Source organism: Alosa pseudoharengus, unplaced genomic scaffold (assembly GCF_046254945.1).
Source record: "Alosa pseudoharengus isolate Yale_2024_CS ecotype anadromous, Long Island Sound unplaced genomic scaffold, YU_APseudo_1.1 YU_APseudo_1.1_scf_7, whole genome shotgun sequence".
In the NCBI taxonomy this organism is placed as follows: domain Eukaryota; kingdom Metazoa; phylum Chordata; class Actinopteri; order Clupeiformes; family Clupeidae; genus Alosa; species Alosa pseudoharengus.
In genome coordinates, this window is record NW_027468859.1 from 35,921,915 (window position 1) to 35,938,216 (window position 16,302).

Here is a 16,302-nt window from a genome sequence, read left to right on the forward strand (position 1 = left end):
TGTGTTCACTCTAATTCAGGTGGTGATGTGATCCTGGAGAGCCCTGCCCACCCTGTGACTGAAGGAGATCCTTTGACTCTTTGTTGTTTATCCTGGAACAATAACTCAACCTTCAGTGCTGATTTCTATAGAGACGGATCACTCCTTCCGAGCCAGACTACAGGAGAGATGACCATCCCTGCAGTCTCAAAGGCACACCAGGGCCTCTACAAGTGCAGACACCCAGAGCTGGGAGAGTCACCAGAGAGCGCCGTCATGGTCTTCAGTGAGACACTTTATTCTCCTTTTCCTCTCGTATGACAGAGCCCCATGCATGTTTACTCATAAACTTCTCCTGCATGATTATCCAGCATCTCCCATCTCAGTGTTCAGACTGGTCTGTTTTCTACTGGTGTTCTCTCCATATCTAAAATGTGTGTGTGTGTGTCCACCAAGGCTCTAACCCTGGATTGCGCATCAGGCCAAGTCTTAGTGTTTCTCCACACAGCTGGGCAGTTGAAGGAGATTCAATGACTCTGAGATGTGAGGTTACAGACACCTCCTCCAACTGGACATTCCTCTGGTATAAAGCTGTTAGTTACAGACATGACTTACCATCTTTTACGTACAGAGGGAAGTATTACTTTCCAGGGCTCCTCCCAGACAGCAGCAGAGGAGCTGGAGGCTCCTTCACTCTCAGCCTGGCTGCTCCTCATCACAATGGGCTTTATGTGTGTAGAGCAGAGGGAGGAGACCCAGCCTATCAGACACAATTCAGTGATGTGGTACCTCTCTGGGTTTTAGGTGAGTAATCATTTCTAAAGATGTGTGTGTATTTCTCTGTGTAACTGTATGTGCCATTAACAGTGCATTTGTTCCTATTTGTCCTCTGTGTGTCAGCTCTGTCTCGTCCAGCCTCTCTGGTCATCAGACCCAACAGATCTCAACATTTCACACACAACTCTCTCTCTCTGAGCTGTGAGGTGCCGGACAACTCTACTGGATGGACACTAAGATGGAGGACTAAGAGACGTGAAGGCCCAGCGTGTCCTGATGGGTGGGAGTCAGAGGCAGGGTCCACATGCAGCACCACAAGCCCAGTGCAAGAGGACAGTGGAGAGTACTGGTGTGGGTCTGAATCTGGAGACAGCAATCCTGTCAACATCACAGTGACGAGTACGTAAGATAAACTTACTAAATGATCATTTGTGACAAAAACAGTCTGAAAGCATAAGTGCAGGTGACTGTATACTCTGCTGTTTAAAGCGTTTTGACATGACATGTATAGTGTGATCTTGTGTGTAGAGCCTGGACAGTTGTGTGTGTTCACTCTAATTCAGGCGGTGATGTGATTCTGGAGAGCCCTGCCCACCCTGTGACTGAGGGAGATCCTTTGACTCTTTGTTGTTTATCCCGGAACAATAACTCAACCTTCAGTGCTGATTTCTATAAAGATGGATCACTCCTTCAGAGCCAGACTACAGGAGTGATGACCATCCCTGCAGTCTCAAAGGCACACCAGGGCCTCTACAAGTGCAGACACCCAGAGCTGGGAGAGTCACCAGAGAGCCCCGTCATGGTCTTCAGTGAGACACTTTATTCTCCTTTTCCTCTCGTATGACAGAGCCCCATGCAGCGGCGTCATGCCCATTGAAATTAAAGGAGAATTCCGGTGTGATATTGACCTAAAGTGTATTGAAACATGATACCGAGTGTGAACGTATGTCTAATAGCCCATCTCGGCTTGTCCCCTGCACTCCAAAATCTGGCGCTAGTTAGCCGATGCTACCAACAGCTTTTTCAATGGTGGTGCTTCGGCATCAGGCTAGCCATGCAAATAAATAACTGTTTTACACCATTTACGAGGCTCAATGTATCTCCACACTTCATTGGTAGACTTCCGAGGGCCCTGACATTTAAAACGAGACATTGAGAACTTTGAAAAAGCACTGGTAGTTTACTTACAAGACGATTTATACAGACAGTATCTTCACGAAGTTTAGCGTTTGCAGCCATCTTGAATTTAGTCACGATAAGTCGAGCGACGAGTAAGAATGAACAGGTATGATAAGGGATCAGATTCCAAAAATAATTCAGTGGAAATGCATGGATTCCAGTTGCTGAAGAAACTGGAATCCATGCATTTCCACTGAATTATTTTTTTTGCTAATTTTTTTGATCTCATAACTTTGTTCCTATTATGCTCCATAATAAGCCAGAGCCTGTAACGACTTAAATATATTCTTCTGGATGTGTAATAAATCGTAGGGTACGACCGGGACGATTGAAACGGGGGACGAATGAAACATTCCGGTTTTCTCCGAGTTCAATGATGATAGACACTGACAGTCATCATTTGGACAAAACATAGAGCATATTAACCTCCGTTGCTCAGCCAAATGTCTCCCTGTTCGTCCTGGTATCACGGAGTTACAGGCGATAAACGATTTTTGTTGGTCACAAGTTTACTTCATTAGCAGTTTATTATTTTTTTTATTATTAAAGAGTGTTTTTCATTTAAAGGTTTGACTTCATGCTTATTCAGTAGAGCATTTAGTCCTCTCAACTTCTTTTAAGCTGTCCCAGAGGTGGAAAGTTGCGATTCGTTGGGGGCAAGGCCAGATTAACCCTTAGAACCCTAAGCTGTTTTTAGGGCATTTTCACTACCTTTATTCATAAGGATTTATTCTGATAATTGTAAGTGCCACACACACATATCATATATTGTTTATTTTTCAGGAGAGTCTAGGCTATCCAGATCTGCCATCCTTTCATGTATTAGTACTAGCATTGATTTTATTTTGATTTTTAAAGAATTAAAATATAAAAAGGGTATTATTGTCCCGACCAGGCAGTAAACCCCATTTATTCTAAGTCAGTGGTCCCCAAACTACGGCCCGCAGGCCGGATACGGCCCGCCACCTCATTTTGGGTGGCCCCCCAAAACATGTCCGTGGTATATAGCAACCGGCCAGCACGGGAGTACGACATCGTCAAACTATAACCTCCGCAATTTCCCCCATTCATTCTCTATGGCAAGTCTTAACAGTACACATGTAATACTCTTTTTGTCCACTGGTGGTTGTTTTGGGTTGTTTCGCGTTTGCCATCAAAAATGGAATGAAATGTAGGCCTATCTGCAAACAATGTAATGAGGCCTATGCTGACTGCATCAGCAAGTATTCTAAAAGTGTATCAATGAATTGTTAATAACTAACTAACTTATATTCAAGTCATTTTTCTGGGACTTTCTGGGATATTTATTTTTATTTGTTCAAATGTTGAATGGTGGTCATTTCAGACCACTTCAGCACTTCATAAAATTCTCATAGTTTGAGAACTCTACATTTTCAGAGTTCAGAGTTCACACATTTTTAATGAAATATACTTTTGGGACTACCTGCTAATACTTTTGGGAATGCAAAAGTCTTTTTATTAGTATTATTTAATTTGAGTTACATTTTACACTGATATGGCATGATGGCAATATAAACACAGCTAACAATGGTATTAAATTGCAAAAGCCTATAGATTAAATGTAAGGGAATATTCAACTAAGGTAGACTGCTGTTGTTCACAGCACTAAGCTATTTATGGTTACTGATATACTCCGAGTCTCTGGCCCTCTCTTACAGCCAGGCATAGTAAGCTGGCCCTCGGAATAAAAAGTTTGGGGACCACTGTTCTAAGTCAATGCACACATATCTGTGTTTATACTATATTTTATGCAGGTGAAACATGGAAAAGCAGTTTTAGAAAGATGCAAATATATCTGGGGCTATCAGGTAGGGGGTCGAGTTTTGCCATGTTAACCTATGGAGACTGACGGTCTGTGGGTCATGAAGGGCACTTATTTGGATGTGTGGTGGCTTTAACCACGTAAAAACAGAGTGAAATAACATTTTGTACTATAGAAACATTATATAATTCGAAACATGCATTATTCTAACTATATTAATGGCATAGTGCATGCTATTTCCATAACCGCGAGATACGTGCTTCACCATGACGGCAATGAGTTGTTAACAGACATGAACCAAGACATATAGCCCAGCAGAAATCTATCTAAAATAACACATACTTGAAGTAGGCTACCATTCATGATATGTTGTCAAATATTGAAATTGTGGGAAGTTTACATAATTTAAGCTGTATGTGTCATTCGTCCCCCATGCTGTTTCATTTGTCCCAGCCAGGAGGGACGAATGAAACAAAACACACGTTCGACTTCTCCTTAAATAACTCTTGAACGGTTTTGTTCAGATCTGTAAATGCAACTGTATTTGACAGAGGATAGATGTAGGTTGTGACAAAATATTAACTTTCAGTGTTTTACGATGTCTTTGTAAATTACGTTTAATTAAGAAGTGTTTCATTCGTCCCGGTTCTCCCCTAGCTACCAAAATAGTTGAAGACCGATCAGCCCTTTTCGTAAAATTGCTGTCTGTCTGTGTATGTTCCCATAGATCGCAATGTTTTGCTTGTGTTGAACCGTTACAGTTAACTTTAGGTTACAGTTAGTTTGAACAGTTGAACTGTTACAGTTACAGTTTAAACGGTTACAGTCAATGGTGTTGAAGTGGTAGGCTAAGCAATAAAAAGTAGTGGAATTATATGTGGTTGACCTGGAAATTTTGACTTGGTGATCAAAAAGTTAACGTTTATCGTTAGCCTACGTTGTGTCAGTGTAACGTAGCCTATGTAGGCTACTCTTACAAGTATTACAAATATTTGGCTAACAGACATCTGCTCTGTTTTGTCTTGTTTCCAGTTTCATAGAAACGAGGGTGTTAATTTTGCAGTAACTACAAAATCCAACCAAATAAAGGCCTACCAAGGCATCGCGTTGATGTTTCTCCTCTTCACATATCTGGCTAATCCATGTAGTGAAAAGGGGAGGCTCGCTACCCGTTCATAAGGAGGCCTAAAGTTGTTTTATATTTATCGCTATGACCGTGATATAGAGCAGTGTTTCTCAAACTTTTTCAGATCAAGGACCACTTAACCAATTAAACAAAAACTCACGGACCACCTAGCTAAAAAAAAAAGAGAGTAGCCTAGACCTACTTCAACAGTATATTACACAATCGGTCTACTCACTGAACCACCTTGCTTATTGTCTTTGCACTTTGCTTATTGTGTCAGAGGATTCATATGATTTATCTTACATAGACAGTGTTGCAGAACTGTTTGGATTCACATACAGTACAAGTTGGTTCAATATTGCAAACAACTCATCTATATTATATTTTACCACTTCTTCTCGCGGACCACTTGGGATAGCTTGCGGACCACCGGTGGTCCCCGGACCACACTTTGAGAAACACTGATATAGAGGGCAAGAAAATAATAGCAGTCTCATCTGCTCATAACTTCCGTTATTATCTGGTCAAAATTGCTCATGATTTGCAGGTAGCAAATTACAAATGAGGTAGCTATTGCTTGCCATAATGTAATGAAAAAATATATTAGGCTACTAGTAGTAAAATATTCAAATATTTAGTGTTAGGCTAACCTTACTCAACACTGAAACCTGTCTAACTTCTTTCAGAGTCCTTCATCACATGAATTAAGATTAAAATAATTAAATTTCTGAGCACCACAAAGTCAGACCTCAGCACCTTTTTTAATGTAAGATTAGTTCTTAGGTCACATATAATTTAAAATCATAACATTAAAACTGCAATGGTACTGTTTTTAAAATCATGTGTATTAGGCCTAAGTGTAAGTGTGTGTGTCTAAACATGCTTTAATGAGCTTACACTTTCATGAGCTGAATTTGAGCTTAATTGCCAAATGTTTCGCATGAGTTTCACAAGAGTTACAGTACAGTATGCTTAGAGACCAAAATTTGGAGCCGAGTTGTATCTTATGTTACAAATTGAACCATGCTTTGTTCCCATCATGAATGTAGCCTATTAGGTATTGAGCATGCACAAAGTATCAGTGGTTTCTTCAAAATGGTTTTCAATGAATTTTTCTTAATACTGTGTCGCAACACATTCAACACACTTGATCAAATTCGGTTATCACAGCATGAATCAATTTCGTAAACTTAGACATTTCATTCATGTGGAACCGATGGAGGCATACATGATAAAATCAAGTAATTCCAGCAATTTGGTTTTTTTTCAGTGCAGGTCTTTCACCAACCTATGTTTGTAACATTAACTTACAAAATAGATACTTTAGCTTAGTCCTCCGATAGAGGAGGCTTGCTGCTTGCTCTGTTAAGGTATTTCTGTCCCTCCCAAACTGCAATGCATGTTTACTCATAAACTTCTCCTGCATGATTATCCAGCATCTCCCATCTCAGTGTTCAGACTGGTCTGTTGTCTACTGGTGGTCTCATCATATCTAAAATGTGTGTGAGTGTGTGTGTGTGTGTGTGTGTGTGGCGGCCCTTCCTCAGGATTGCTCATCAGGCCAAGTCTTAGAATTTTCCCACACAGCTTGATGGCTGAAGGAGACTCAGTGACTTTGAGCTGTGAGGTTAGAAAGACGTCCTTAACCTGGACATTCCTCCGGTACAGAGCTATGAGGTTAGAAAGACGTCCTTAACCTGGACATTCCTCTGGTACAGAGCTGTGAGGTTAGAAAGACATCCTTTACCTGGACATTCCTCTGGTACAGAGCTGTGAGGTTAGAAAGACATCCTTAACCTGGACATTCCTCTGGTACAGAGTTGTCAATTACAGAGAAGATGTACCTTACGTTCAGTACAGAGAGAAGGATGCCTCTGCAGAGCTCCTCCCAGACAGCAGCAGAGGAGCTGGAGGCTCCTTCACTCTCAGCCTGGCTGCTTCTCATCACAATGGGCTTTATGTGTGTAGAGCAGAGGGAGGAGACCCAGCCTATCAGACACAATTCAGTGATGTGGTACCTCTCTGGGTTTTATGTGAGTAATCATTTCTAAAGATGTGTGTGTATTTCTCTGTGTAACTGTATGTGCCATTAACAGTGCATTTGTTCCTATTTGTCCTCTGTGTGTAAGATCTGTCTCCTCCAGCCTCTGTGGTCATCAGACCCAACCGATCTCAACATTTCACACACAACTCTCTCTCCCTGAGCTGTGAGGTGCCGGACAACTCTACTGAATGGACACTAAGATGGAGGACTAAGAGACGTGAAGGCCCAGCGTGTCCTGATGGGTGGGAGTCAGAGGCAGGGTCCACATGCAGCACCACAAGCCCAGTGCAAGAGGACAGTGGAGAGTACTGGTGTGGGTCTGAATCTGGAGGACGCAGCAATCCTGTCAACATCACAGTGACGAGTACGTAAGATAAACTTACTAAGTGATCATTAGTGACATAAAATAGAAGTATGTCATGATTGTGTGGAGAGAGTGCTCTGCTGTATAAACACCAGTGAACAGTGTTGACATGACATGCTGAAACAGCGCTGTGGAGTTTTGGTCTAAAATTGCTCTGTGGTCATTAGTGACATTATCAGTCTGAAAGCAGAAGTGCGTTTAACTGGGCCCTCTGCTGCTTTAACCGATTTGACATGACATGTATAGTGTGATCTTGTGTGTAGAGCCTGGACAGTTGTGTGTGTTCACTCTAATTCAGGCGGTGATGTGATTCTGGAGAGCCCTGCCCACCCTGTGACTGAAGGAGATCCTTTGACTCTGCGCTGTTTATCCCGGAACAATAACTCAACCTTCAGTGCTGATTTCTATAGAGACGGATCACTCCTTCCGAGCCAGACTACAGGAGAGATGACCATCCCTGCAGTCTCAAAGGCACACCAGGGCCTCTACAAGTGCAGACACCCAGAGCTGGGAGAGTCACCAGAGAGCCCCGTCATGGTCTTCAGTGAGACACTTTATTCTCCTTTTCCTCTCGTATGACAGAGCCCCATGCATGTTTACTCATAAACCTCTCTTGTATTATACAGGGTCTGATTATCCAGCATCCCCCTTCTCAGTGTTCAGACTGGTCTGTTCTGTACCGGTGTTCTCTCTGACCATCATGCTGGTGGTCCAGTGCTTCAGATCTAACAGTAAGGCATTCACTCACTCACAGAGAAGAAACACAACTCTTTAACCTTGACCCTCTAATGTCCCCTTACATTGTCAGAAAAAAAGCAAAATATCTTCCTGTGTCCTCTTAAAGGAACACGCCACCCAATGTCAGTAGTAATATATGTTCTTACCTTAACTTTCACGAGTTGAGTCATACCTCTCCCGTGTCAGTACGTGCACTCAAACGCTCTGGTTTTCCCGACTTAAATACAGTTGCACGAGTAGTTGATAGAAATGCTACGGCCACGCAACATGAAACGTGGCGATTTTCCAAGCGAATAAACAGGAGAACTAAAATGTGTGGCGCAATAGCACTTGGGAGTACTTCGACCTAGCGTAGTATTGTTAACACCTAATTGTAGATCCTATCCACCACAGAGTTTAGAATCCATGCTGGATCGACCCTCAGCCTCTCCCTCCCCTCTGAGCGAGAGAAAGGCACACACACTAGAGATGCGCTGATGGGCTATTATTTCAACCATAACTGCATAGCAAAACTTATCATCCATCAGCCATCCATCAGCACCAAAGTTTTTTGACCAATTTTCGAAACGGCACCCGCCCACCATCCGCTGGTTGTTTTAATGTAGGCTATATGGGTGATGCAGCGCTGCTGACGTGAGGCTAGAAAGCCCTTGCCTGTTCTAGAAAGACTGATCCAATGCAGCAAATATATTAAAAGGCTAAAGTCGTACATTGGCTATGTTGTAGCCTATCCCCAGAATAGCAGCAAACTCAGTCTCTGTCTCGCAAAACAGTCTCCAAATAAAACGCACATCGGCCTGTTGCCTATTCTGCCAGCTTGTGACAATATATCGTCCAAAATGCTTGATTGCATTGCATTCTCCACATTTTTAGCTAAATTTTCATGTACCACATCAGCATTTTTGTTCAGTGAATTGTAAATTGCTTTAAAATGAATTGCGCTGTCTGTCTGAAAAAGACGCGCTCGTTCAGTCAAAATGAATGGGAGTCTTCAGAACAGGCTTGTCAGTCACCCAGACATAACAGTGTGTAAAGTAGCCTATAATGTGAATGACTTGTTATTTTATCAAGGATTTCTTTCTTTTTGCAAAAAATAAAGTACAATAGGCATTAATTAGTAGGCCAGGAGCATGTTGAAATTATGTGGCAAATTGCGTTTTTTATTACAATGATACAATTGTAAAAGGACGTGACCGAAGCTGAGGCAAGCCAGGCAATAGGCCTATAGGCCCGACGGTAATTGTAAAGCAATTTACAAAAGATTCACTGAACAAAAATGCTGATGTGGTACATGAAAATTTAGCTAAAAATGTGGAGAATGCAATGCAATCAAGCATTTTGGACGATATATTGTCACAAGCTGGCAGAATAGGCAACAGGCCGATGTGCGTTTTATTTGGAGACTGTTTTGCGAGACAGAGACTTAGTTTGCTGCTGATATTCTGGGGATAGGCTACAACATAGCCAATGTACGACTTTAGCCTTTTAATATATTTGCTGCATTGGATCAGTCTTTCTAGAACAGGCAAGGGCTTTCTAGCCTCACGTCAGCAGCGCTGCATCACCCATATAGCCTACATTAAAACAACCAGCGGATGGTGGGCGGGTGCCGTTTCGAAAATTGGTCAAAAAACTTTGGTGCTGATGGATGGCTGATGGATGATAAGTTTTGCTATGCAGTTATGGTTGAAATAATAGCCCATCAGCGCATCTCTAGTGTGTGTGCCTCTCTCTCGCTCAGAGGGGAGGGAGAGGCTGAGGGTCGATCCAGCATGGATTCTAAACTCTGTGGTGGATAGGATCTACATGATTACGTGTTAACAATACTACTACGCTAGGTCGAAGTACTCCCAAGTGCTATTGCGCCACACATTGTAGTTCTCCTGTTTATTCGCTTGGAAAATCGCCACGTTTCATGTTGCGTGGCCGTAGCATTTCTATCAACTACTCGTGCAACTGTATTTAAGTCGGGAAAACGTGGATGTTTTTTATTACTTCTACGCTTAGTTACGGCAAAGCCCGCTAGCATAGCAACATGCTAACACAGTCCAGCCACGCACCAGAGCGTTTGAGTGCACGTACTGACACGGGAGAGGTATGACTCAACTTGTGAAAGTTAAGGTAAGAACATATATTACTACTGACATTGGGTGGCGTGTTCCTTTAAAGTTAAAGACAAAGCTGACTGATATTTAGCTTTCATCTACAGCGAAACCAATTCGCAAAAGGCAGGTTTGAAAATCGAACTCCGATAATCAGTCGGTGATGTTACCGCTGCTCCACCATGCCCACTCCTCTATAGAGCTGCTAAAGTTATGAAAACGCCCGCTCCTCTGTAGCGCTGCTAAAGTTATGAACACGCCCGCTCCTCTACCGCTCCTCTATAGCGCTGCTAAAGTTATGAAAACGCCCGCTCCTCTGTAGCGCTGCTAATGTTATGAACACGTCCGCTCCTCTACCGCTCCTCTATAGCGCTGCTAAAGTTATGAACGCGCCCGCTCCTCTATAGCGATGCTAAAGTTATGAACGCGGCCGATCCTCTATAACGCTGCTAAAGTTATGAATGCGCCCGCTCCTCTATAGCGCTGCTAAAGTTATGAACGCATCCGCTCCTCTATAGCGATGCTAAAGTTATGAACGCGTCCGCTCTTCAATAACGCTGCTAAAGTTATGAACGCGCGCGCTCCTCTATAGCGCTGCTTAAGTTATGAACGTGCCCGCTCCTCTACCGCTCCTCTATAGCGCTGCTAAAGTTATGAACGCGCCCGCTCCTCTACTGCTCCTCTATAGCGCTGCTAAAGTTATGAACGCGCCCGCTCCTCTACCGCTCCTCTGTAGCGCTGCTAAAGTTATGAACACGTCCGCTCCTCTATAGCGCTGCTAAAGTTATGAACGCACCTGCTCCTCTATAGCGCTGCTAAAGTTATGAACGCGCCCGCTCCTCTACCGCTCCTCTGTAGCGCTGCTAAAGTTATGAACGCGCCCGCTCCTCTATAGCGCTGCTAAAGTTATGAACGCGCCCGCTCCTCTGTAGCGCTGCTAAAGTTATGAACGCGCCCGCTCCTCTATAGCGCTGCTAAAGTTATGAACGCGCCCGCTCCTCTGTAGCGCTGCCAAAGTTATGAACGCGCCCGCTACTCTACCGCTCCTCTATAGCGCTGCTAAAGTTATGAACGCGCCCGCTCCTCTGTAGCGCTGCTAAAGTTATGAACGCGCCCGCTCCTCTGTAGCGCTGCTAAAGTTATGAACGCGCCCGCTACTCTACCGCTCCTCTATAGCGCTGCTAAAGTTATGAACGCGCCCGCTCCTCTGTAGCGCTGCTAAAGTTATGAACGCGGCCGCTCCTCTATAACGCTGCTAAAGTTATGAACGCGCACGCTCCTCTACCGCTCCTCTATAGCGCTGCTAAAGTTATGAACGCGTCCACTCCTCTACAGCGCTGCTAAAGTTATGAACGCGCCCGCTCCTCTGTAGCGCTGCTAAAGTTATCAACGAGCTCTCTCCTCTATAGCGCTGCTAAAGTTATGTACGAAAAGTTCACCTCTGGAACATAAATTAACATGCTAATCCAGCATTAGCAATGCAACAAGCAAACAGGTAGAGTCATCACCAAAAACATCCTGTTCTAACACACTGAACACTGTACTCACATACGACACACATACTGCTCCTGTTCTTACACATTTTTTTTGTTCTCTTTTTAAGATAAGATGCACATACATACCTTCACTTTTGGCAGCACACCCACTTAGAGAAAAATATAATCGAATATGATTGAATATGATCAATTATGATTGAATATCAATTTGACTGAAAATAGTCATTACATTACTATTGCTCAGCCCTGTGTAAATTAATAGCTGCACCACCAATCACCAATCTTGTTCACCCCTTCGCACAAGTGTCTGTGTCCTCATTAACATTTTGATTGTGAAATTATGATGAAATTATTGATAAAATAAAATGATGACCTATTAAATATATCTTTTTAGAATATTGTAGGCCTAGATGAGTGGTTGTCCTCTGTTCATTCATGTGATTTGTGATATATGTAATATATGTGATACTAGTCATAATATCTAGTCAATCTAGTCATAATATAATGTCTTATGGTGTCATAACGTTATTCAGTTTCATTCTTGGTAGATGGAGGTGTGAATGCAACAAAACATTGCTATGCTCTGAGTCCCTTACACAGATCAGTCAGGCACTGTCACATGGGTCCTAAATGGGTACAGCAGGCTATATACTGGACACAGTGTTCAGATGGGTCCTAAATGGATCCAGCAGGCTATATACTGGACACAGTGTTCAGATGGGTCCTAAATGGGTCCAGCAGGCTATACTGGACACAGTGTTCAGATGGGTCCTAAATGGGTCCAGCAGGCTATACTGGACACAGTGATACATTTCTTCACTGACTGGCTTCTTCTGTTGTTTACAGGCCAATCCAAAGTAGACGATGAAGAGGAGAGAACATATGAAGTGTCAGAGGCCTAGGATTCACAGATCCACTTCTGAGAGACTGAAAGAGCCGTGCTGACAGTTTTGGAGCGGTCCAACCAGGGTCCTGCCTTCAACTGGACATTGTCCTCAATACCTGCTGTACAACTGCCTACCTGTGTGTCTTTGCTGAAAGGAGGAGCCGGCAGAATTAGCATAAGGAAAGACATTATATAAGGTTAGCCAATGTTTTTGCTCTGGTTTTGCTTATTTTGCAACAAAATATTTCACAAAATCATTTGATTTTCAAGCAGTATTGCAATTACCCGTACTTTACTGCATTTATCATTGTTACTTGGTGTATCCTTTTTTTAGAATGTTAAAGTAAATGAAAAGATATCTGAAAGAATTTACGAGAATTTGTTTCGTCTTATCTGATAGATGTAAATAATGTGATGTAAATTGGACAACTTAAAAATAAAAAATGTGCAAAGTGTGTTTTTGAATAAATGTATTTCCTTATTTGCTGTATTTTCCTTGATATAACATTTATTAAAAGATGCTTGTTGATTATTAAATCCTTCATTTAGAATTCTATATTTTAGAATACAGTGGGTTGGTCTGGTTTTCAATCAGATTCAGCCAATTGCTCCTTGTGATATAAATAATGTGATGTAACTTGTGATCTAACAAAAATAAAAAGGACAAAAAAGTACTTCTGCATAAATGTATTTGCTAATTTGCCTGGAGACCAGATGAATCATAGGGTGCATTTGAACATGTGGTCAGGTTGCCTGGAGACCAGATGAATCATAGGGTACATCTGAATTTACTCCAGCACATCTGCTGCATCGGCATGCCTCCCATTCAAGCCAATTTCCAAAATCACAGAAACCAATCACAACCACTTATACGGAATGGGGCGGGCTTTACAGACACCAATCACAACCACTTATACGGCATGGAGCAGGCTTTACATACACCAATCACAACCATTTATCCAAAATGGGGCGGGGTTTACATACACCACTCACAACCATTTATGCAAAATGGGGCGGGCTTTACACGTTAGACAGAGGAGGGTGGAGGACGTCAGATGAAATGCAATGTACTAACTTCAGGTTAGGCCCCTTGGAAATTGGAAATGAACTGAGAGTCCAGACCAATTCTCAACTGAGAATGTGTCGCCAGCCAGGCTAGTGGTCTGTGATTCTTTTCAACACACATCTTCACTCCCATTCAGCCAACTGCTCCTCATAGTCCTCCACCAGTCCAACCAGTGAGTGCACACGCCAAAACAATGTGGTAACTGGGAAACACACAGGGCTCCCACAAACAGTTCCACCCAATCAGCATGTTGCTCCAGGAGCATGTAACTTGACTGGCAGTTGAGCCTACATATCAAAAGCCTTTTGCCAGGATCCCTCTGCATCTTTAAAGGGAACAATGTGCACCCTTGGGTTCCAATGCTGTAGCGAACAACAGAGCTCATGCTCAGAGTGCAGGCAACACAGTTACGCTTTAATGTTAGGGTGGAGAGAGTCCCAACCTTCACCCATTAGCCACTTTGTTTTCTAAACAGTTACGCTTTAATGTTAGGGTGGAGAGAGTCCCAACCTTCTTTTCTTCCCCAGAGAGAGAGAGGCCACTTTGGCAAAGTATTGTATCAAGCACTTCTTATTACACATGTACTTATTATCTGTAGGTATGTATGGACAACATAAGTATGTGATATTGTTACATATGTTGTCACACTGTACTTCATTATGTAGATATACTGGAACAAGAAGCCCTTAAAATAAAGTGTGATCCCATAATTTAGCTGTACCTGTAAAAACACTGGGCTCCCATTTACCACATACCTGCCAACACTCCCCTTTTAGATAGATAGATAGATAGATAGATAGCTACTTAATTGATCCCCAAGGGGAAATTCAAGGACATTTTTCAAGGAAATTTTCCCCGGGTTTCTCCTGTATTTCAGTCATCTCCCGGCATCCCCCCATTTTGTTATTTCTCCTGGAAAATCCATTCATCTTTCTGTTAGTCTGACATTTCCCAGGTTGTCAGATTGCGTATGAAATACACCCTATACATACACAGTGACTTACTTTCGTGTTTCTGTGTTTTGACACAGCATGAATATGTTAGATGAGCTTGGTGTGAGATGCATAGAGGCAGGGTGCGATTTGTATGGGGGGATGGTGAGGATTTCCCCCCCTCTGGTTTTCCTATCCCTACCTCTGTTAAATTATTTTTATCGTCGGGGGGGACAACATTTATCCCCCTCTGCCCCTCATATTGATTAATGCTACTTCATATAAGTAAAGCGCTGCAACGTGAGAACAGTCTAGGCTAGCCTACATAATAATCTGACATCAGAAACGCACCGTCACCGTTAGCACTGATGCTGCTGACAGTGGCTGTGTGATAACTTAATCTGGCCTTGATCGTGCAGGACATTTCAGAATGTCAAGTGTGTAATCCATCATAAATGGCTAGGTTCAATGGAAAAGTTAGCTGGACAAATGAAAGAAAACGAGAAGGATTCAGTGAAGCATAATAATGTTTTACAACCTTCAAAATTAGAAAACTGATGCAACTGAGATGGAGGACAACTGCACGTAGAGTAGAACGCCTATTGTCCGAAGGAACTTACATTAAATGAGGAGATATTTGCTGAATGTCACAAAAAGTGTTACAGAAATTGCTTGGCATCGCTTATTCAATGGCTCTCTACCGAAACACCTGTAGTTTGCGGAGGTCGAAAGAGAAAGCACTCGTTTGATAAATCAGCCAGTAGTAGACAAATAACTTTTAGAAATAATCTGTACTGCAAAAACGAATGTTGGTGGGTATTTAAACTATCTAGCGGGTGTTTTAACAGCTGCAAGAAATAGAAGCTTCATGGTCTTTATGTTCTGGTTCGTAAATTATTTTCATAAAACTTCAAGTTGCCCTATAACTTTACTCTCCAAACTCTTCACTGCACTGTAGTAGGCAATTAACTGACAGTATGATAGGCTATTTATTTTCTGTAGGCTACAATAAACACATTTTTTTTTTCAACTTTTGCAATATTACGCACTTGGCTACTGAACGCAAATCAGCAGGAGAGAGAATGCACGTAGCCTACGCAGCGTGTAGCGCAATGTGTAGGCTATGTGGTTACCAACTAACACTGTTAGCCAATTCACTAACTTAAGACTTCAGTGCCATCATATACAACGTTTTTTTACACAACAAATACAGAAAGGATGGAGGCAGCAAAAGTAGAGAAGTCATTTCAGATCGGGCAAGAACAAGGTGAATTTGTATGCTTGTCAAAACGTAGTCCTACCCTACCCTACCATTAGAGGAGCTGATCATCATACCAAGCACACTCGCTGTTTAAAGTCATACACCACGGTAAACTAAAACTAAAATATTACAAAGGTGGCAAAAATAATATAGGGTATTATTAGCCATGACATTACTAGGCTATGAATCGTTCGTTCATTTTTTATTTTTTTTGGGGGGGGGGGGGGGGGGGGGGTTACAAACTTATTCAAAATCATCCCCCCCTCTGTTTTTTACACAAATCGCACCCTGCATAGAGGCAAAAACAGACACTGACATTTCAGTCACTGAAATCTTTATTCAGGCAGGCCCACACCGCGGCTTCTGAGAGATGCTCAAAGACACTTTTAGAGTTATTGTGTACACATGTGATCTACCGTGGATAAAGGGCACTATAGCAACCTCCGGAATTTAAGTGCTGGATATGGAGCACCTGTGATTGACAGTGTACAACATGTCTAATATATAGCCTAACACATAGCCACTACACACACATAGTCTAATATATAGCCTAACACATAGCCACTACA

At 42.4% G+C, this 16,302-nt stretch overlaps 1 protein-coding gene across 1 annotated transcript; it reads left to right on the top strand.

Moving 5' to 3' along the window:
- The first annotated feature begins 25 nt into the window (after positions 1 to 25).
- On the top strand, positions 26 to 12,920 carry LOC143109933 (Fc receptor-like protein 5). The gene is made up of 7 exons (XM_076272731.1): positions 26 to 783; positions 880 to 1,155; positions 1,320 to 1,565; positions 6,974 to 7,252; positions 7,551 to 7,796; positions 7,879 to 7,983; positions 12,435 to 12,920. Exons 1-7 carry the CDS (start codon positions 510 to 512, stop codon positions 12,488 to 12,490), a joined length of 1,482 nt encoding a protein of 493 aa, XP_076128846.1. The 5' UTR covers positions 26 to 509; the 3' UTR covers positions 12,491 to 12,920.
- The last annotated feature ends 3,382 nt before the right edge of the window (positions 12,921 to 16,302 follow it).